Source organism: Terrapene carolina, unplaced genomic scaffold (genome assembly GCF_002925995.2).
Source record: "Terrapene carolina triunguis isolate 2854851 unplaced genomic scaffold, T_m_triunguis-2.0 Scaffold624, whole genome shotgun sequence".
Taxonomy (NCBI): domain Eukaryota; kingdom Metazoa; phylum Chordata; order Testudines; family Emydidae; genus Terrapene; species Terrapene triunguis.
The window spans coordinates 37,357-59,999 of NW_020664975.1; the positions used below are offsets into that span (position 1 = coordinate 37,357).

Sequence of the window (22,643 nt, forward strand, 5' to 3'; positions counted from 1 at the left end):
TCAGGCAATCCACACTGGAGAGAGACCCCATAAGTGCTTAGACTGTGAAAAAAGTTTTATACGGAGATCAAACCTTCTTATACATCAGGCAATCCACACAGGAGAGAGACCCCATAAGTGTTTGGACTGTGCGAAAAGTTTCGTACGGAGGTCCGACCTTCTTTCACATCAGAGAATCCACACAGGAGAGAGACCCCATAAGTGCTTGATCTGTGGAAAAAGTTTCATACAGAGGTCAGCCCTTGTTTCACATCAGAAAATCCACACCGGAGAGAGACCCCACAAGTGCTTAGACTGTGGGAAAAGTTTCATACAGAGGTCAGCCTTTCTTAAACATCAGGCAATCCATAGAAGAGGGAGACCATAAGTGCTTGGACTCTGGGAAAGCTTTCAGAAACAGATTAGGCCTTCTAAACATCAGGCAAAACAGAGGTACTGCTTAAACTATGTAAAAAACCTTTAAAATAGATTTCAGCCCTTGTTTTACATCAGAGAATCTACCCAGGGGAGACACCCCATAACTGCTTAACCTTAGTTTTATATGGAGGTCAAACATTGTTAAACATCTGGCAATCCACACTGGAGAGCAACCCCATAAGTGCTTAGACTGTGGGAAACATTTCATAAACCAATCAGTCCTTGTTTTACATGAGAAAATCCACACAAGAGCAAGACTCCATAAGTACTTGGGCTGTGGCAAAAGTTGCACACTGAGATCACACCTCATTAAACACTGGAGAATTCACAGACAATCTCAACTTCTGTGACACCTTGTTGCACCTGTAGAACTAGCAGAATCTTGTTTGAGGGAGAAGAGAATATGCCACATTTGCTGTGAACACAGAGAATTCTTAATAGGAGTAATAGATAAGTAATTCAGTTTCTATTCCTAGCTAAGATTGTTCACCACACACACACACACACACAGAGAGAGAGAGAGAGAGAGAGAGTTCTACAGATGAAATATAATTACCAGCCTCAATTGCTCATACTAGTTCACTGGCCAGGTGGTCTAGTCATGAGGAGGGTAGCCAGGTCCTGTCGGTGCGCACTGATGCTCCTGGAGGATGATCGTAGAATGGGGAGAAGAACCCAACCCTATGATTTTGCACCCATCTTTTTATATGTTTCTGTCCATAGATCCTGTCCTGTCCCACTGCCCCTGGACACTGTATGGCCATGAGTCATCAGTTAATGGCAGATGTGACTTTGATCTTTTTCTTGATGGGGCTTTTGTTTTTCTTTCTCTTGGGTGGGTTCTTTTGCAAGTTTTGCCCATATTGTTCTTCAGCCATCAGGGTGGTGCTGGCAGCTGGTCTTTGAGATGAGCTGGCCTCAGGGACTGATCCCATCATACGCCCACATTCACACTTTTATATGAAACACACACACACCTAACTTTAAACAGAGTTTCAGTTACAATATGGAGTTGCTTTAGTTACAATATATCAGTGGTTTAAGATGCGGGGTTTTAGTTACAATATGTAGGTACTTTAGTTACAATGTATTAAAAAGAAAAGAGTTACAGTAACTGATTTTTCCAAGGCAATTCTTCATAAGCTTCTAACACACAATTTGTCCAAAGGTGGTTAACACTGTTTCATTTATAAAAAGACAATTTCATTAATAATAAAAGGTGGTTTCATTACTGTAATTTCATTGCAAGTATGCAGAGCCATATTGGTAGGTATAATTTATTTAAAGGGTGATTTAATTCTTCAGCCCTACAACCTGGCCCGAAAGAGTTAAGAACCTTGCAGGATAATTGATCCAGATTCAGCCTTTAGAGACATGTTAGAAAAGGGTGTAAATGGTATTTGGGGCCATTCCAAATAATAGAGACTAGAACTTTGAAATGTAACCTGGTATTGTTAAAAACTTGGAAGAAGATGGTGCTGTTCATTAATCACGATTAACTCAAAAAAATTAATTGTGGGTAGAAAAATTAATCTCAAAGGATCACATTGTTAAATAATAGAATAGCATTTGAAATTTATTAAATGTTTTTGGATGTTTTTCTACATTTTCATATCTATTGAGTTCTATCACAACAAAATGGAAAGTGTACAGTGCTCACTTTATTTTTATTACAAATATTTGTTTTGTAAACATGAAAAGCAAAAATCCTATTTTTCAATTCACCTCATACAAGTACTGTCGTGCAATCTCTTTATCATGAAAGTGTAACTTAGAAATATAGATTTGTTATATAAGTGCACTCAAAAATAAAGCAATTAAAAACTTGAGAGCCAAGAAATCCGCTCAGTGCTACTTCTTTTTCTGCCATTCGCTAAGACAGAGAAGTTTGTTTCCATTTGCAGGCGATAATGCTGCAAGTGAGAAGAGGCAATCTTATGACACTGTTACAGCCGGAGTAGCAAGATATTTACATGCCAGGTGCGCTAAAGATTCCTATGTCCCTTCATGCTTCAACCACCTTTGCTTAATGTCCCTTCCCCTGTCCTGCTATACCTGCTGCCCATGCTCAGATCAGAGCTGATCATTCTTCAGCTTTTCAGCGTCTTCTAGGGTCTGTGGGGAAAATTTTTCATCTGCCAGTAGAGTTGCCAACTCTCCTGCACCAGACGCTGTTTGCAGCAATGGCATCTGGTCCAGGAGACTTGGAAACCTTATCTGCGAGGGAAATCCCCTCTGGCTGGCATTTCCCATTTGCCTGCCTCCTGCCGAAGGAGAGTCAATTGGCTTTTTCTTTTTCTTTTTTTTTTTTTTTTTTTTTGAGCTTCTCCCATGACATAGCTGCTATCACCCATTGGGGCAGATTAATTAACTCTCCCGCAGATGCAATACAGACAACTGCTCCCTGTAGGAATGTGCTACTTATGGTGAAGTGAGCATGCACAGTAACATCTGCTGAAACCACTGCCCTTCACCCTGCCCTTACTAACCATAAGATTGTGCCGAGTGCTTTTTACAGGAGTTAAAAAGGGGCAAAGGGGGCAAATCGGAGGAGGGGGCAGCCAAGGTCTAAGCAGGAGGCAAAAACAATCCTGAAGGAAGACAAATGCTTTGAATGCCTCGGTTTTAGGAAAGGATTCTTCTGAGACCACAGCATGTTTCGCTTCATACAATCCATACTAGAGAGAAACCCCTTCAATGGTTGGACCATGGGAAAAGGTTCAATAACCTCTCAGATCTTAATAACCATGGGGAAAAAACACATGGGACAGAAACCCTATCAATGCCTTAAGGGCAGGAACTGTATGAATTGGGAGTCAGCACTGACTACGCATCAGAGAATCCACACAGGAGAGAGCCCCCATAAGTGCTTGGACTGTGGAAAAAGTTTCATACGGAGGTCAACCCTTGTCAAACATCAGCCAGTCCACACAGGAGAGAGATCCCATAAGTGTATAGACTATGGAAAAAGTATCATACATAGGTCAGACCTTGTATCTGTCTGACCTTGTATCATCAGGCAATCCACCCAGGAGAGAGACCCCACAAGTGCTTAGACTGTGGGAAGAGTTTCATACATAGGTCAGACCTTTTGAAACATCGAGCAATCCATAGAGGAGAGAGACCCCATCAGTGCTCAGACTGTGGAAAAAGATTCATGCAGAGTTCAACCCTTGTTAAATATCAGGCAATCCATACAAGAGGGAGATCATAAGTGCTTGGACAGTGGGAAACATTTCAGAAACTGATCAGTCCTTGTTTTACATCAGAGAATCTACACAAGACCAAGACTCCATTAGTACTGGACTGTGGCAAAAGTTGTACACAGAGATCACACCTCATTAAACATTGGAGAATTCACACTCGATCTAAACTTCTGTGACACCTGGCCTGAAAGAGTTAAGAACCTTGCAGGCTAATTGACCCAGATTCAACCTTTAGAGACATGTTAGAAAAGTGTGTAAATGGTATTTGGGTCCAATCCAAGTTATATAGACTAGAAATTTGAAATGTAACCTGATATTGTTAGAAACTTGGAAGAAGACAACGGTGCTGTTGATAAATTGCAATTAACTAAAAAAAAATCAATCCTGGGTATTAAAATTAATCTTGATAAATCATATTGTTAAATAATAGAATACCAATTGATATTTGTTAAATGTTTTTGGATGTTTTTCTATGTTCATATATACATTGATTTCTATCACAACAAAGTTTAGAAAGTGTACAGTGCTCACTTTATTTTTTTTAATTACAAATATTTGTACTGTAAACATGAAAAACAAAAATAGTATTTTTCACTTTCACCTCGTAGAAGTACTGTAGTGCAATCTCTTCATCAGGAAAGTGTAACTAAGAAACATAGATTAATTTTTGTATATAAGTTGTGATGGGGCAAGGCCAGATGGTTACAGTAAAGTAGTAAGGAACAGGTATGTTAGTCCCAGGCTAAACAAATCCCTGGTACCATGGTAACCAAATGGCAGTTGCTCCTGGTTAATCAAGACACCTGGGGCCAATTAAGATCCTTCTAGAATGCAGTGGAGTTAGCTAGATTGATTGGGACACCTGAAGCCAATCAAGGACTGGCTGGAACTCGTTAAAAGCCTCCCAGTTAGTCAGTGAGGTTTGGGTGTTAGGAGCTATAGGAGGGAGCTGTGCTGTTGGAGGAATGAAGCAGTATGAACCCATATCAGGTGCAAGGAAGGAGGGCCTGAGGTAACTGTGAAGGAGATATTGAGTGGGGGCTGCTGTGGGGAAGTGGCCCAGGGAATGGTACACATCCTATTTCCAAAAAGTCAGCTACCATAGCTGCTAATTTTAGGGTCCCTGGGCTGGAGCCGGGAGTAGAGGATGGGCCTGGGCTCCTGTGATGAACTGGGACTGTTCTTAATGTGGCCTTTGAATGCTGAGTGGGCAGTGTTGGCCTGGGAAGGCAGGGGAGTGTGGCTAGGATGGTCTGCATTGGGGGATGGGAGACTGGCCTTGAGGGAGGATACCTGAGCATGTAACATGAGAACCCAGGAAGGGGTTAGAGGCCAGGTGACACCTTTGCCCAGGAAACTGAACAAAGGCTGGGGGAGGAGACGCTGGGGGAGAGAGAGTTTCAGGATCTGGCTGGTAATGGAGGTAGCCCAGATGGGGCTCTGCCCCCCCCCCATGGGGCTGTGGTGCCCCTGGGACCCCAAGATGGATCTAATTGGGGGGGTCCTGTTGTCTGTGCCTGCAAGACCTGTCTTGAACTGTGTTCCTGTCGTGTAAATAAACCTTCTGCTTTACTGGCTGGCTGAGAGTCATGGTAAATCGCAGGAAGCCAGGGGTGCAGGGCCTTGTGTCTCCCCACACTCCGTGACAGCTCCCCACTCCCCTCCCTGATTAATCACTGAGACTAGGAGACAACAGAGACTGTGCAAGAGAGGGTTGCTTCTCCTCACCTCCATTGTTGGCTTATGATGAAAATGGCTCAGTAAGCTGTGACCCTTGCCTCTAGAGAGAGAAGGGCTACGTGGAGGGTCACCGTGAGCCTCTGAGGCTAGCAAAATCCGCCAGGAAACGCAGGACCCATGGAGTCAAGGACAGAACTTTGTCACAAGGTGCACTGAAAAATAAAGCAATTAAAAACTTTATAGCCTAGAAGTCAACTCAGTGCTACTTCTTTTTCTGCTATTTGCTAAGACAAAAAAGTTTGTTTACATTTACGAGAGATAATGCTGCCTGCTTCTAATTTATGATGCTGCCTGAAAGTGCGAGGAGGAGTTTGCATGGCACATTTGTAGCTGGCAGTGCAGATATTTATGTGCAAGATATGCAAAACATGCCTATGTCCCTTCGTGCTTCGGCCACCATTCCCGTGGACATGCTTCCATGCTGATGATGCTCATTTAAAAACAATAATGCATCAATTACATTTGTGACTGAATTCCTTGGAGGAGAATTGTATGTCCCCTTTTCTGTTTTACACACATGCTGCCAAACATTTCAGAATATAGAAGTCACGGATAATGACCTAGCATATGAGGGGACACTTTCACTGCAGAATTGACAAAATGCAAAGAAAGAAACTATCTGAGATTTCTAAAGATAGCTACAGCATTTGGCCCAAGGTTTAAGAATCTGAAGTATCTTCCAAAATCTGAGAGGGATGAGGTGTGGAGCATGCTTACAGAAGTCTTAAAAGAGGAACATGCTGATTGGGAAACTACAGAACCTGAACCACCAAAATAGAAATCAACCTTCTGCTGTTGGCATCTGACTAAGTTGATGTAAATGAGCACATATCGGCCCACTCTGCTTTGGATCATTATCGATTAGAACCCGTCATTAGCGTGGAGGCGTGTCCTCTGGCGTGTCCTCTGGAATGGGGGTTGAAGCAGGAAGGGACATATGACTCTTTAGCGCATCTGGCACATAAATAACTTGTGATGCCGGCTGCAATAATGCCACGTGAATACCTGTTCTCACGTTCAGGTGACATTGTAAACAGGAAGCGGGCAGCATTGTCTCCTGCAAATTGTAACCAAGCTTGTTTTTTTGAGTGATTGGCTAAACTAGAAATAGGACTGAGTGGAGTTGTAGGCTCTAAAGTTTTACATTGTTTTATTTTTCATTGCAGGTATTTTTTTTGTACATAATGCTACATTTGTAAGTTCAACTTTCATGATAAAGAGATTGCACTACAGTACTTGCAGTTGGTGAATTGAAAAATACTATTTGTTTTGTTTTTTACAGTGCAAGTATTTGTACTAAAAAATACAACATGCTCACTGTACACTTTGTATTCTGTAAAAACAACGAGGAGTCCTTGTGGCACCTTAGAGACTAACAAATTTATTTGGGCATAAGCTTTCATGGGCTATAACCCACTTCATCAGATGCATGGAGTGTATTCTGTGTTGCAATTGAAATCAATATATTTGAAAATGTATAAAACATCCAAAATATTTAAATAAATGGCATTCTATTATTGTTTAGCAGCACAATTAATCATGATTAATTTTTTAATCACTTGACAGCCCTAGAAGATAGTAATTAAAGTAGTCTATATTTACGTATGTCTTGTTATAGATTAACAGTGTAACCAAAGGGTTCCTGTCTAGGACTGTATTTTGTTAATTCAGAAGTCAAAAGGAAATATTAACATTTAGATGAAACTTGGGTGTAATAATGTCATTGTGTGTATGTGTAATATAAATATATATATTTAAAGTTTGTGGTAAACTGTCTATGAATGGCTTTATGGATAATTACCTTATGTTAATCCATGTAGTTTTATTACCTTTGATGTTTGGGAAATAGGAGGTTACTTCCAAAACCTATTCTTCACCCAAGGACTGCCTGCTGTCGAGAGGCGGCAAAAATGTCTATATAAACTCTTGGGACCTGATCCTTTTATCTCCGATCTTCTTAAGCTTTATTCGGGGGAGTTTGAGTCGTAAGACTGAGATCTCCAGTCCCTTCTGGACTGCCCTGATATTGAACATTTGGACATTGGACTAGAACGTGATGAAATGATTCTGAAAAGGACTCTCTTCAATTCTAACGTGCCATCTCTATGGTGAAACTGACCTAAGGACTCTATTCGCGTTTGTATGTCTAATGACCTTTTTGCCAATACTGTCTTTTCTTCTTTTAATAAATCGTAGTTTCATTAACAAGAATTGGCTGTAAGCGGGTATTTTGGTAAGAACTGAAGTATCATTAACTTGGTGGGTGATGTGTCTGCTCCTTTGGGATTGGTAGAATTCTTTATATGAGGAAGATTGTGCATCAGAATCTGAGGACATTTTCCCACATCAGGTATCATTAAAGACTTGCCTCTGGTGCCACTCTGTGAAATCAGTTATTTTGTGATAGCATCTCCCATACCATGAAGGGTTTACAGAGCTGAATGATGCATCATGCCTGTGCCAGGGAACTTTCAGTGGAATTAGTCTGTAATTAGAATCAAAAGTTATTACCCATTAAACTTGACAGCAATTCCCTACCTTGTACTCCTGGGCAGCCCCATCTATGGGAACCGTGTGAGCTCTTTGAGCCCAGGACAGATGGCAAACCGGACGGATCAATGCTCTTCACAGAACTTTTGGAGCCTCCTGGTGTTCGCCACACACCATGTTCTCTCCTGCCTGGAAACTCAGCTGATTGGCAATTTTTACCATGTTTGCCAGCTGCTTGTTGTGCCGAGGTTTCCCTGTTGCACAGTTTCTCTGCACTGAGGGTAGGAGGCGGCTGTATCGGATCCCTCCCAGCACTGGCTGATGCAGACTTGGCAGAAATTGTGCCCAGACTCCAGAGTGACAGGTTCTGTGAAATACTCCAGACAGACGGAACATGTAGCTTCCTCCTGGAGACTTTCCACGGGGTTCTCTGCAGCCATGGCTCCCTCTGGGCACAGTAACAGGGGAAGTTTCAATGTCCTGAGTTCACACTATGCCCCACCTGCAGAAGCAACTGGGTGTTTCCCTTCCTGGTACTGACTCACTCTGTTTGCTGAGCAGGAAGGACCCAACCAATTTCACAGCCCCTCCCCTTCCCCAGGCTTTAGTGAAAAAATGTATCACTCTACAATCCGCCCCTGTGCTGGTGGGGAGGGTCACTGAGGCATCCCCCTGTGAGGATGAGCCTGGAGGAGCAGGAGCTGTGTGTCAGGAGTGATAGACTTGGCAGAATGTTTTTTTATAATATCTAATTTTGACAGACAATGTTTATTTTAAGCAATTTTTATATTTATTGATCTAAACTTTCACAGTTGCACAACAATCTAGGTTTTAAGCATTTCATTCCAATTTAAATTTTCACAGTTGTGGGAAATTATGGGAGGATCAGACAATATTTTGGTCGGACCAGAACTATTTAATGACACTAGACACTGAGATTCAAAAAGTTGAAGCTTTAGAACTGTTAAAATTGTCTGTGAGCAGGTAAATCTCCTCCCTCCCCCAGCAGCACCCCTAGGGCAATAACCCAGTGCCTCTGTCAAAGGGCTGTTATTTATTTTGAGTAAATGCCATCTGAGGACTGCAGAAGGTGCTAAGACTGTTTGAAAAGAAAATAAATGATGCACAGAAATGCTTGTTTGGTGGGGAGGGGGAATGTGTCTCTCCTCATCTTTATAGCCTGTAAGATGTTTGGGGCAGGAACCTCAGTACATGTAAGCTGCCAGCACAGATTTGTGTGTCATGTTTATTTTCTTGGGATGGTGAGCTGGGCCCACTGCCTTCTTCCCCACCTTCTGCACACATCACCCCCGCTGCTCCAGGCCTACCCAAGGCTAAAGAAGCGACGTGTGATGGAGGCATGCAGCGTCACGTGCCCCCCAGATTTCTCGAGAAGCATGTGGTGGGGACACCAAGCAGCAAGAAAGTAGCGCTCCCCCTGGCAGTAGCACTTTCCCTGCAGGTAGTGGAGGGAGGGAGGATACAGCAGAATGGCTCACTGCCAGCTGAGCTCTTTCCCCACCACATGGGGAGAGGTGGCTGAGGACCCCAGAGCAGTAGTTCTTAGAGTGAACACCCTATTGAGATCCGTGGGGCAGTTACCTCTTCTCAGAGCTATTGGCTCAGGCTCTCTGCAGACTCAGGCACACGGCACTGTATCAGTTAGGCTTGAAAGTTATAACTCACTGAAACTTTTCTTTTCAATCATATTGGCTAGCAGGTACTTTTTGGTTGCTGATTTTTTTTTTATTATGAAACCAGAAGTTCTGTTTTAATCACGTGATTCCAGAGTTGGGTCCCTAGGGAAGAACCCATAGTACCAGTGCTTAAACCCAGTCCTGTAGATATGTTCCATCAGGAGTGATTCTTCCTAAAATTGGAGGTGCCACGAGGCCCTCCCCCCTCTGTGGCCCTGCCCTGCCTGCCTCTTCCCCAAAGGCCTTGTACCCGGCCAACCCAGAAGCTGGAGCTGAGTTGGGGAGCCCAAGTCCCTCCATCTGCCTGGGGGGACCAAAGGGAAGCCCCCAGCCTATGTCCCTGCCCCCCAGGCTCCCTGCCCTGGGCAAGTGGAGGGTCTGTGGCTCCCCACAGCTGCCCACGCAGCTCTTACCATGGCCTGGCCTTGGCTTTTCAGCCCCCAAGTCCAAACCTCCACCCGGGCCAAGCTGGATAAGAGCCGCGCTGGCACCCTGTGGGGAGCCATGAACCCTCCACCTGCCCAGGGAAGGTAGAGAGTCTGTAGCTCCCCTCAGGTGCCCAGGCTCCCTGGGCTTACCCAGGACAGGCTCCAGCTTCCAACCTGGGTGGGGCCTTAGGGGGAAGAGGAGAGGCAAGGGGCCAGGCTGTGGGGAAAAGTGGGAGAGCCATTCAGCAGAGTGGGGGCTGATTTGTTCATGATTGATGTGAATGCCCTGCTGGCAGTGCCTCCCTGCATCTTGCTTCAATCCTGTGTGCGAGGAAAGTGCCTCACACGGAGATCTAGTGCCAACCTCTCCCTAATGAACAATGCGGGGTTGATAGGCTGGATGCCATCAGTGGCCAGGGCTCCCTGCACCTGCCCAGAGGAAGGAGGCTGCAGGGCAGTGGAGCCAGAGATCAGGGAGAAAATCTGGGAAACTGGGAGATTCTTTGACTCTGAGTGACTGAGTCTGAAAAGGGAAGGATTGAATTAACCTGGATCCAGAGTGTGTCCTACCTTGTATTTCTGGGCAGCCTCCTTCATGAGAAGCACCGGGTGAGATCTGTGCTTTGGGAATCTCTCACAAACCACACACACGACTTCCCCGTCCTCTTCACAGAACAGATCCAGGGCTTTGCTGTGTCTCTCACACAGATTCTCTTTTCCATCTTTGAAATGCAGTTGTTTGATTTTTTCCACTATATTTTCTAGCTGATAGTTATTCCAGAGAGCCTCTTTCTGGATTCGGGCTCTGAAGGCAGGGCTGCACAAAGGGTCATAGTTCCCCTCTGTCCATGTCTCACAGTACTGAGTGATGCAGCCTCGGCAGAAGTTGTGCCCACTGTCTATGGTCACTGGGTCCGTCAGATATTCCAGACAGATGGGACATTTGGTTTCCTCTTGGATTTCCCATACAGAAGTCGCTGAGGCCATGACTACTGAGCTCTCTGGGGCCTGGTCTACACTAGTCTCTTATTTCGGAAATAGCCGTGTTAATTAAAAAATAAATGATTCCGTCCACATGACCAAACTGGTCTTTTCAATTTAAAGGGCTCTTTAATCCAATTTCTGTACTCCACCTCAGCAAGTGGAGTAGCGCTTAAATTGAGATCGCAATCCCAGGTTAAAGGTATTGTGGATGCAATTTGACATTATTGGCCTCCGGGAGCTATCCCAGAATGCTCCCTTGTGACTGCTCTGGACAACACTCTCAACTCTGATGCACTAGCCAGGTGGGCAGGAAAAGCCCTGGGAACTTTTGAATTTAATTTCCTGTTTGGTCACCATCAGCACAAGTGACCATCAGCACCATCCAGCATCACAGGCAACCATGCAGAGTCCACCATCACAGGAGATCACGCAGTCCCCGATTCGCAGGTGAGCTCCATCGTGGTCTGAACAGGAGGTACTGGATCTCATCACATCTTGGAGAGATGAGTCTGTTATGGCAGAACTACGTTCCAAAAAAAGGAACGCAAATACATACGCTAAAGTCTCCAGGGCTATGACGGAAAGAGGCTACTCCAGGGACACAGAGCAATGTTGTACAAAAATCAAGGAGCTCAGGCAAGCATACCAAAAAGCCAGGGAAGCAAACGGGTGCTCTCGGTCACAGCCCCATACATTCCGCTTCTAACGTGAGCTGCACGCAATTATGGGGGGTGACGCCACCACTATCCCACCACTGTCCGTGGACACCTGCAAGGGGAGAGTTGCATGGAGTGAGAAGGAAGAGTTATTGGAGGACGACGAAGAGGAGGAGGAGGAGGACAGTGCACAGGCCGCAAGTGGGGAATCCGTTTTCCCCCCTAGCCAGGAACTATTCTTAACGCTGGAGCCAATAGCCTCCCCCACTCCCAAGATGGGCTCCCAGACCATGACCCTGGAGAAGGTACTTCTGGTGAGCGAGAGCCTGATCGGATCCACGTGGTGGGGGGTGAGGGGGAACCCATCCATGCTGGGTTGTTCGCGTTTAGTGTAAAGGGCTCATCCCTGCTCTGAGCCTCATCAGAGCCATGCGGTGGGTGCGGGGTGTGTGTGGGGGGGGTGTGAAGTGATCATCCCAGAGAGCCCACAGGCCCTCCTTTTATATGGCAAACCCACCAGGCATTGCTTGCTATGGGAAAGGGGGACCAGCAGTTTGAAAACATTGAAATGAATGTAGAAGAAGCAGAACCCCACATGCCCCTAGGCTGCCTGCAAGCTGAATTCTGTTGCCCGGCCGTGTGTAATGGCTTACTCATACCAAAGTGTCCCCTTTGTTCTCTGAAATGTATATTTTAAAATACTACTCTCCCTTTTTCTCCTCCCGCAGGTGCAAATGTTTCAATGTGGCCCCTATCTACTCCGTCCAGAGGCTGGTCCAGATTAGAAGGCAGAAAAAACGAACTCGGGACGACACGTTCGCCGAGCTCATGCAGTCCTCCTGCACTGATAGGGCCCAGCTGAATGTGTGGAGGCAAACAATTGCGGAGTCCCGTAAAGCATTACAGGAACTCGAAGAGAGGAGAGACGCATGTGATGAGAGCAGGCAGGACGCTATGGTCAAGCTCATGGGGGAGCAAATTGACATGCTCTGCTGTATGGTGGATCTAATGCGGGAAAGGCAGCAAGACCACAGACTGCTGCTGCAGCCCCTGTATAACCGCCCTCCCTCCTCCCCAAGTTCCATAGCCTCCTCACCCAGACACCCAAGAACATGAGGGGGGAGGCTATGGGGACCCCCACACTCAACCCCAGAGGCTCACCCAAGCAGCAGAAAGCTGGCATATGCGAACTTTTGATTTCATTTCTGGACTTGTCCTTCCCTCCTCCTCCTCCTCCACCTCCCTAACCCAATGCCCCCCCCTTTCCTGGTCTACCTTCAGATTTCTCTCAATGTGTTGTGCAACAAATAATAAAAAACAGTTTTTTAAAAAATTTGACTTTATTTCCTTTCATATATAGAGGGGGCGGGTACTTCAAGAGAAACAAACACAACTGTCACACAGTACCCTGGCCAGTCATGAAACTGGCTTTCAAAGCTTCTCTGATGCGCAGCGCATCCTGCTGCGCTCTTCTAATCGCCCTGTTGTCTGGCTGTGCGAAACTGGCCGCCAGGCGAGTTGCCTCAACCTCCCACCCCGCCATAAATGTCTCCCCCCTTACTCTCACAGATATTGTGGAGCACACAACAAGCAGCAATTACAAGTGGAATATTGGTTGTGCTGAGATCTAACCGAGTCAGTAAACCGCACCAGCGCGCTTTCAAACATCGAAAAGCACATTCTACCACCATTCTGCACTTGCTCAGCCTATAGTTGAACTGCTCCTTACTGTCCAGGGTGCCTGTGTACGGCTTCATGAGCCATGGCATTAAGGGGTAGGCTGGGTCCCCGAGGATAACTATAGGCATTTCAACACTATGCAATCCCACCAGTCTGTGCTTGTTTCCATGGCCCAGAATCAGTGTTCCATGGCATGAACCTGGCCCAATGCCACCATGCTCTCCCAATTGCCACATGCCATGCTTCTAGGAACATCTGTGTCCATGTCCTCATCAGTATAGTAATCACGCTGTCGTCGCTTCCTCACCCAGTTTTGCAGGTACTGCACATATTGCTGGATAATGTGTGAGGTATTTACAATGGTCAAAACTGCAGCAGCGATCTGAGCGGGCTCCATGCTTGCTGCGTTATGGCGCCTGCATGGGTAATCCTGGAAAAAGGGTGCGAAACGTAGGAGAGCTGTTCGGTTCAAGGTGGCCAATAAAAGGCAGGAAATGATTGTCTTCTGTAGCTTTCACAGGGTTGGGAAGCTCGCTAGAGCTGCAAGAGCGGGAGAGCAGAGTTTGCGGTGGAAACTGTGCTGTTCAGTTCACGATGGCTGAAAAAACAGCGGGGAATTGTTGCTGTCTGTAGCTTCCACAGGAACCCAGGACCGACCTCATGGAAAAAGTGGCAGAAGCTGTGCGGCTTAGTTCACGATGGCCGAAAAACGGCGGGGAATTGTTGCCTTCTGTAGCTTGCATGCAAGCCCAGGACAGACAACATGGAAAAATTAGCTAGCGATGCAAGAGTGGGAGAGCAGAGTTTGCGGTGGAAGCTGTGCTGCTCGGTTCACGGTAGCCAAAAAAAAGTGGGAAATGGTTAGATAAAAGAGTAGATAGAAAGATGAGAGGACATGTGAGGTGGATTCATAGTACCAGGAGACAGGCGGTGCACCGTACTGCACCATCTGCTGGCAGTATGGCATCTGCCGTAGCTTTCACGGAGGGAGGAGCGAGTGATGGCACACACCCAGAAACACCCTTGAGAATGTTTTTGCCCCATCATACACTGGGAGCTTAACCCACAATTCCAATGGGTGACGGGGACTGCGGGAACTGTGGGCTAGCTTCCCACAGTGCACTGCTCCGACATTTGATGCTAGCCTCGGTACTGTGGATGCACTCCACCAAATTCATGCACTTTAGTGGGGACACACAACACCGAATGTATAAAATCACTTCAGAAAATTCGAATAGAATAAGTTTGAATTAATTTTGTACTGTAGAAGTACCCTGTGCTTCTGTTCTCTCTGCATCAGAAATGGGTTTGCTGATAACTGGAGCTCACTGTGGCGGTGCCCCCACCTACTATCAGCTGCACAGGTGCAGAATGAGGTGAAGAGAAAGAAGAGGGCAGGAGGAGGAGCTGGAGAAAGATAAGTGTAAGCCAAGTCAGGATGAGCTCTACCCTGACATCTGGTGGTGAATTGTGGCAAGTTGTGGAAAAGAAGGTGCTGATCTTGTTTGCATAGGCACACTCACCCCGCCTAGCATGGGCCCACAGCAGCCCAAATGGTCACTTTGGCTGCTGTGGGATCCCCAGTTTCTCTGTTATTGGGGCAGGAAGAATAAAGTGTTTTTATCCTGATTATGTGAATCAAGGACAGTGGAACTATTTTATGACAGAGGGACTCACCATCAATTAAGTAGCACTTGCTAGACAAGGGACATGGGTTCCAAAACCCAGTGAATTGAGAGAGGCACTTGTCCTGGGTGGTGTGGGCTGGGCTGTGTTTGAGGGCCTGAAATGCCAACTGCACTTCTCCTTCTTTCCACTGTGGACTATCAGAGCTATTTTTGATCCTATAAGGAGTCTAGTTACAGGCCGCTGAGCTGAATTCACTTTGGACCAATGGTGCACCAGCACTGAGGCTGAAATCATTGAGTGTTGTGTTAAGTAGGGGGGCTGATGATCTCTGATGGAGTAGAGCAGTTCCCAGGATGGCTGGTGGAGCGGAACAGAGCGGAGTGGCTGGCGGGATGGCTCACGGTGAAGGCTGCAGCAGAACCCCACAGAGAGGTGGGGCAGTCGGTCTTGGACCATGTAAGGTGTCCCTTAACACGCCTGACTCCCCGCCCCCCTCCACCCAGGGTAGGAGGTAAAACTCTGCAGATAAGCTTTTGACGTCTTGGGCTGCACTGACCAGGGACAGAGACTTTTGGGACTTTGGGGGATTTTTGGGTTGCTGGACTTAAGACCCTGAGGGGAAAAGGATACTGCCAAACTTACTTGGGGCTGGATCTTTTGTTCATGGTTTGTGTTATGAATTCTGTTTGTGGTGTTTCCCCAACATAATGCCACATCATTTCCTTCCTTTATTAAAAAGATTTTGCTGCACTCAGACTCCTTGCTTGAGAGAAGGGAAGTATTGCCTCTTAGAGGCACCTAGGGGGTGGTATGTAATTGTCCCAGGTCACTGAGTGGGGGCTCGAGCCGGTTTTTTATTGTGTTATTGAAACGGAACCCCTAGATCAATGTTTCCCAAAGTGTGGTATGCGTACCCCTGGTGGTACCTGAAAAGGTTCAAGGGGTACGCAGCAGAATTTTTTATTTTACTTTATCATAGGTTTTTTTTAGCAGCAGAAAACAATTCGCTAAAATTTAATATATAAGAATGGTGTACACTTGTACAGTAGAAATACACACAGGTTTACATTGTAGCTAATATGATAACACATTCAGTAACATCTAATAGGACAGCAGAGCCGACGCAAACCACACGTTACCGAGGCTCGGGCAATACACTTGCCTTTGTGGCATGCACAGAAGTCATACTGATGGATAAAAGATAAAAGTGAATAACTACTCATAGTAATCTAAAGATTGTAGCAAGTACATACTTGGTATGTATTAATATACAAAATTTCTCTCTTTTTGTTTTTGTTAATCCCATTTACAATGGATCGCTGGCTAAAAACGGGAAGTTTGAAATGTACAAAAGAAAATTATGAAGGAAATACAAATGTTAGTGATAATTATGCCAAAAAATGCAGTGATATGGTTACATCAGACAATTGTGAGGACAAAATTAGTGAACCGTGTGAACCATCTGTAAGTTTATTGAACGTATCAGCTGCAAAGAAAATGAAAAAAGCCTGCAAATATGTTGAAGAATATCTTAAACTGGGATATTCGTGGACTGGCGATGAGGTGGAGCCTGTTCCACTATGTGATTTGTTATGAGACTCTCACAAATGAAAGTATGAAACCATCCAACCTAAAACACCATTTCAATAGCAAACATAAAGAATACAAGGGAAAACCTTGTAGAATTCTTCAAAAATAGGCGCAAAGATCTCCAAAAGTCCCAGAAAACAATTCATAATGTGACGGGAGGTGAAAATATGAAAGCTTTGGAAGCTTTATATAGTGTGGCGTACTTAATTGCAAAGTCTGGAGCTGCTGAAGTGATTGGCAAGACATTATTAAAACCTGCAGCCAAAGTAATGGTGCGAGTTATGACTGGAGACAAGGCTAGCAAAGCTAGAGATTGTGTCCCCCTCTCAAATAACACTGTTCATCATAGAATCACAAATATGGCTGAAAACGTAAACGTAAATTATTGTCAAGAGTACAAAAGAGTCGCTACTATGCACTGCAAGTGGATGAAACCACTGATATTGTGAATTTAGCTAATCTTTTGTTGTTTGTCAGATATGAGCTGAATAATGAAGTCCACGATGATATTTTGTTCTGCCAACCTATGCCAACACATACAACTGGAGAAGCTATTTTTAAAGTTATTGATGACTTTATCAAAAACAATGACTTGGATTGGAGTCGTTGTGTTGGAATAAGTACGGATGGTGCCAGAGCCATGATTGGTTCGAAGAAAGGAGTTGTTGCATGTATTCAAGCTGTTGCGCCAGAAGCAAAATCCTCTAATTGTTGCATTCACAGGAAAGCACTCGACACCCAGAATATGCAGGCAGATCTAAAGCAAGTACTGGATGAAGCTGTGAAAATAATCAATTTTGTAAAAGGCTGCCCTCTGAACGCACAGCTGTTTTCTCAGCTTTGTGATGAGATGGACAGTGATTACACACAACTCCTATTTCACACTGAAGTGCATTGGCTTTCGCGTGGAAAAGTTCTGAATCGCCTGTTTGAGCTGCGAGAAGAACTGCAAGTTTTTTTAGATGAAACCTTTAACCTGCAAGACCATATACATGACTGGAAATGGCTATGCAAACTAGCATATATTGCAGATATCTTTGCTCATTTAAACAACCTCAATCTATCCTTGCAAAGGAAACTCATATCCATATTCCATGTTCAAGACAAAGTGAGCGCCATGGTCGCAAAATTGAAACTGTGGCATAAACGTCTTAGTCGTTGAGAACTGGATTCCTTTCCATCTCTTCATGACTTAGTAATAAACTCGACTAACAAACTTGATAGTGATGTGTTGCAAACCGTGAAGCAGCATTTGGAAAGCTTGCAGAAAGATCTTCGTAAGTATTTCCCTGAACTGGACGGCACCTTTGAATGGATAAGGAACCCTTTTATCATCAATGTTCAAACATTGCCAAATAACCTCTCTGCTTCAGAAGAAAAACAGCTCTTGGAGCTGGCTTCAGATAGCTTCCTGAAAACAAAATTTGAGCAAAATACACTGACGTCATTTTGGTTGGGGGTTAGCTCTGAACGCGTTATCATATTAGTTACAATGTATACCTGTGTGTATTTCTACTGTACAAGTGTACAACATTCTTATATATTAAAATGTAGTGAATTGTTTTCTGCTGCTAAAAAAAAAAAACATGATAAAGTAAAATAAGAAATTCCGCCACATACCCCTTGCAACCCTTTCACGTACCACCAGGGGTACGCGTACCACACTTTGGGAAACACTGGTCTAGGGAGTTTAGGCACCTGACTCAGCTCTGAGGGTCACAGTGCTGTTGTTCCTGTGATTTTCTCGCTGCCTAAAAACTACTCACTGTGATGCCCAGCACTGCAACACCTGAGTCCCTGCATGGATTGCCCCCTGTGCAACCAGCCACCTCTCCACAGAGCACAGCTGAGCAATTCCTGATTGACATGGGTGTGGACAGGACAGAGACAGAGCACAAGCTGGAGAGTGACACATCACATTAAAATCGAAACTCTCTTCCTAGAGGCGCGATATTCCCTGTGAGGGTTGGGGGGACACAACCAAGTCAGAAGCAAATCCCATGATGCTGCCCCCAGCACCTGTAGCTGGAACATTAAAGTGGAACAAACAGGAAGAATTGTTTGTAATGGTTTATTTACAGTAAGTAGCTGGAAAGTAGCAAAGTAAAAGGAGCTAAGAAGGAGCTTTAATAACCGCAGCACGGCAAGGAGATCCCCAGCTACTGAGAACAGTTTTATTTATGACACTAAGGCCTGGTCTACACTAGGCTTTTATGTCGAATTTGGCGCCGTTACATCGAATTAACTCTGCACCCGTCCACACCACGAAGCTATTTAGTTCGACATAGAGCTCTCTTAAATTCGACTTCTGTACTCCTCCCCAACGAGAGGAGTAGCGCTAAATTCGAAATGGCCATATCGAATTAGGCTAGGTGTGGATGGAAATCGACGGTAATAGCTCCGGGAGCTATCCCACAGTTCACCACTCTGTTGATGCTCTGGACAGCGGTCAGTGCTCGGATGCTCTGACCAGCCACACAGGAAAAGCCCCGGGAAAATTTGAATTCCCTTTCCTGTCTGGGCAGTTTGAATCTCATTTCCTGTTTGGACATCGTGGCGAGCTCAGCAGCACTGGCAACGATGCAGAGCTCTCCAGCAGAGATGGCCGTGCAATCGCAGACTAGAAAGAGGGCCCCAGCATGGACTGATCGGGAAGTCTTGGATCTCATCGCTGTGTGGGGCGATGAGTCCGTGCTTTCAGAGCTGCGCTCCAAAAGAAGGAATGCAAAGATCTACGAGAAGATCTCTAAAGCCATGGCAGAGAGAGGATACAGCCGGGATGCAACGCAGTGCCGCGTGAAAATCAAGGAGCTGAGACAAGGCTACCAAAAAACCAAAGAGGCAAACGGACGCTCCGGATCCCAGCCCCACACATCCCGTTTCTACCAGGCACTGCATTCCATCCTAGGTGCGGCCGCCACCACTACCCCACCACTGACCGTGGACTCTGAGGATGGGATATTGTCCGCGGCCGGTTCCTCGTCGGACATGTTAGCGGACGGGGAAGATGAGGAAGGAGATGAGGAGGACGAGGCAGTCGACAGCGCTTGCACCGCTGATTTCCCCGACAGCCAAGAGCTCTTCATCACCCTTACCGAGATCCCCTACCAACCATCCCCATCCGTTACCCCGGACACAGAATCAGGGGAAGGATCAAGCAGTAAGTGCTTTAAACATCTAAACTTTTATTTTTAACAGAACTGGAATATTTATAATATTAACAATGGGTTTTTCATGATTTCTTTGCCTTAAAATTTTTAGTCCCAACTATTTAAAAAAAATCTAACAATGTCCGGTTTTTCATGATTATGCTGCCCAAGATGCTCCACTCTTTAGTCCCTGCCAGTGCAGCTACACCAAAATCCGGTCTATATGTCCGGGGATAGAGACGAAATCCTCATGGGAGATCTCAACATAGGTCTCCTGCAGGTAATGTTCAAGCCTGGTCATCAGGTTCCTGGGGAGAGCGATTTTATTGGGTCCTCCATGGTACGAGACGTTTCCTCTCCAGGAGACAATCAAATACTCAGGGATCATTGCACGGCAAAGCATGGCGGCATACGGCCCTGGTTTTTGCATGCTTTCCCTAAGCATGCGTTCCTTCTCGCTGTCTGAGATCCTCATCAGGGTGATGTCGCTCATGATGCCCTGCTTTGAATTAGGGAGGGGAATGTTAGTATTGGGACTGCTTTACAGCGACGCGGTGGAGGCGGGAGAGGGGCAGCATACAGGGATCTTTCCCTGGGAGAGCCGCGAGGGGGTGGGACAGGGGCAGAGTTCATGCTTGCCGGATTGCTGGCAGCATAGACTGGCTTTGCTTTCAATGTGAAAGGAGGCCAGTGCTACTATTAAAGTTTTAAGCAGCCACAAGTCTACGGCTTACCATGTTTGCCTGCTACACAAGTTGAGGTGTCCTGCCCCGCTTCTCAGATCGCCACTGCAAGACCCCAGGCACTGAAGGCGAGGTCCGAAAATTCGACCTTGTCCTGAGTGCGCATGTGAGAGGTGCAGTGCATGGTCTTGTTCACAGAGAAAGACTATGTTCTTTGTTCACAACTTCATTTATCTGTCTCAGGAATTCACTCCCTTTTTCCCATTCCCACAGCCACATCTGCGACTGTCTCCCAACCCAACCTGGCATCACACTCACAGAGGCTAGCGCAGATTAGGCGGAGGAAGAAGAAGATGCGTGAGGACATGTTCTCAGAACTAATGTCCTGCACCCGAGCACAGGCAGCCCAGCAGACACAGTGGAGGAAGAACTTGTCCGAAATGCACCGAGCAATCATGGAACGGGAGGAGAGGTGGCGTCAGGAAGACCAGCAGGCGACTCAAACGCTGCTTGGACTAATGAGGGAGCAAACGGACACGCTCCGGCGCCTTGTTGATGTTCTGCAAGACCGGAGGCAGGAGGACAGAGCCCCGCAGCGGTCTATCTCTAACCGCCCTCCCCTGCCACCAAGTCCCACACCCCCCTCACCCAAAGTCCAAAGAAGGAGGGGCGGCAAGGGCCGTTAAAACTTTCAGTCAACCAGTGCAGACTGCTCTAGCACTGTTGGGCTCTCATTCCCCAAAATTTGAAAAGTCCTTTCCTACCCACCTCACACAAGCCCCCGTCCAAGTTTCACCACCCCTCGTTTCATGTTTGTTTCATAATAAAATATTCGTTTCTGTTAATTACTGTTTCCATGATTTTCTTTGGGAGGAGAGTCTGTCTGAAGGGGGGGAAGGGACTTGGTAATTGGACAGGACAGTCACCTTTAGCAGGGTACAGAGGCGGGGGCAGGTCCAGCATCAGGACACATACACAGTGCAGTCACTAGTTGCCCTGCTCAGTCTGGGAGGTGGTTTTCATGTTCTGGGGGGAGGGGTAGCTCTGTGACTTTGTGGCGGGGGAGGGCAGTTACAGATCTTATGCAGCGGTCCTTATCCTGGATCACAGAGCCACGCAGCAGGGGATCTGTAACCCTCCTCTCCCTGCTAGAAAGTCACATATCCGACACATACACGCAGTCCCGTCCAGGAGTGCTGGCAGGCTCCGTTGAGACAACCAGTCCACCAGTGCGGAGCCTGTCATTCTGGGAGTTTAGAAGCATCATTTGCATTACAACACTAAACCCGCCCCCCGCCACAGTCTGCGTCCCCGGTTTAAAACATTCCCGCGAAAACAGTAATAAAGACAACGGTGTTCATTAAGAACAAAACAGAACAGATTTTATTTTTTGGGAAGGGGGTGAAGGGGGTATGTAGCTGGAGAGGATAGTCAACATAAACTGGGTAAAGAAACGGGGGCAGGTTCAGCTTCTCTTTAAACAAAGTTAATAGTCACAGGTTACCCTGCTCACTGAGGAACCTAGCTTTCAAAGCCTCCCGGATGCACAGCGCGTCCCGCTGGGATCTTCTAATCGCCCGGCTGTCTGGCTGGGCATAATCAGAAGCCAGGCTATTTGCCTCAACCTCCCACCCCACCATAAATGGCTCCCCCTTGCTCTCACAGAGATTGTGGAGCACACAGCAAGCTGCAATAACAATGGGGATATTGGTTTCGCTGAGATCACAGCGAGTCAGTAAGCTTCTCCATCTCCCCTTGAGACGGCCAAAAGCACACTCCACCACCATTCTGCACTTGCTCAGCCGGTAGTTGAACAGTTCTTTTTCTGTGTCCAGGGCGCCAGTATAGGGCTTCATGAGCCAGGGCATTAGTGGGTAGGCTGGGTCCCCGAGGATCACTGTAGGCATCTCCACATCCCCAAGAGTTATTTTGTGGTCCGGGAAGTAAATACCTTCCTGCAGCCGTCTAAACAGACCAGAGTTCCTGAACACGCGAGCGTCATGAACCTTGCCCGGCCATCCGACGTTGATGTTGGTAAAACGTCCCCTATGGTCCACCAGTGCTTGCAGCACCATTGAAAAGTAGCCCTTTCTTCAGACCCTGTGTCTGTGTCTGGAGCCAGACAGGAGTGTCTGGCTCAGTGAGACAGGGTGCTGGAGTCCTCAACTGGCAGGGAAAACAGAAGCAGGGGTAGTCTTTGCACATTGGGTGGCAGCTCCCAAGGGGGTTTCTGTGATCCAACCCATCACAGATGGAGCCTGGGGTCCCTTCATAGAGAGCTGAGTGTGCAGGAA

At 46.3% G+C, this 22,643-nt stretch overlaps 2 protein-coding genes across 2 annotated transcripts in view; one reads left to right on the forward strand and one right to left on the reverse strand.

The window, feature by feature from the left end:
* LOC112113118 (zinc finger protein 501-like) overlaps positions 1-277 on the forward strand; it is a gene marked incomplete at its 3' end in the record, with an annotated part of 3,606 nt that extends 3,329 nt beyond the window's left edge. The window contains exon 5 of the mRNA XM_029913381.1: positions 1-277. This exon is cut by the window's left edge and continues 799 nt beyond it. Within this exon, the coding sequence (XP_029769241.1) occupies positions 1-277 (277 nt within the window).
* Positions 278-9,177: 8,900 nt separating this feature from the next.
* On the reverse strand, positions 9,178-10,965 carry LOC115271360 (E3 ubiquitin-protein ligase TRIM31-like). The gene is made up of 2 exons (XM_029913380.1): positions 10,549-10,965; positions 9,178-9,309 (listed from the first exon to the last, which is right to left on the reverse strand). The coding sequence occupies exons 1-2, from the start codon at positions 10,963-10,965 to the stop codon at positions 9,178-9,180; spliced, it is 549 nt and encodes a 182-aa protein (XP_029769240.1).
* Positions 10,966-22,643: the final 11,678 nt, after the last annotated feature.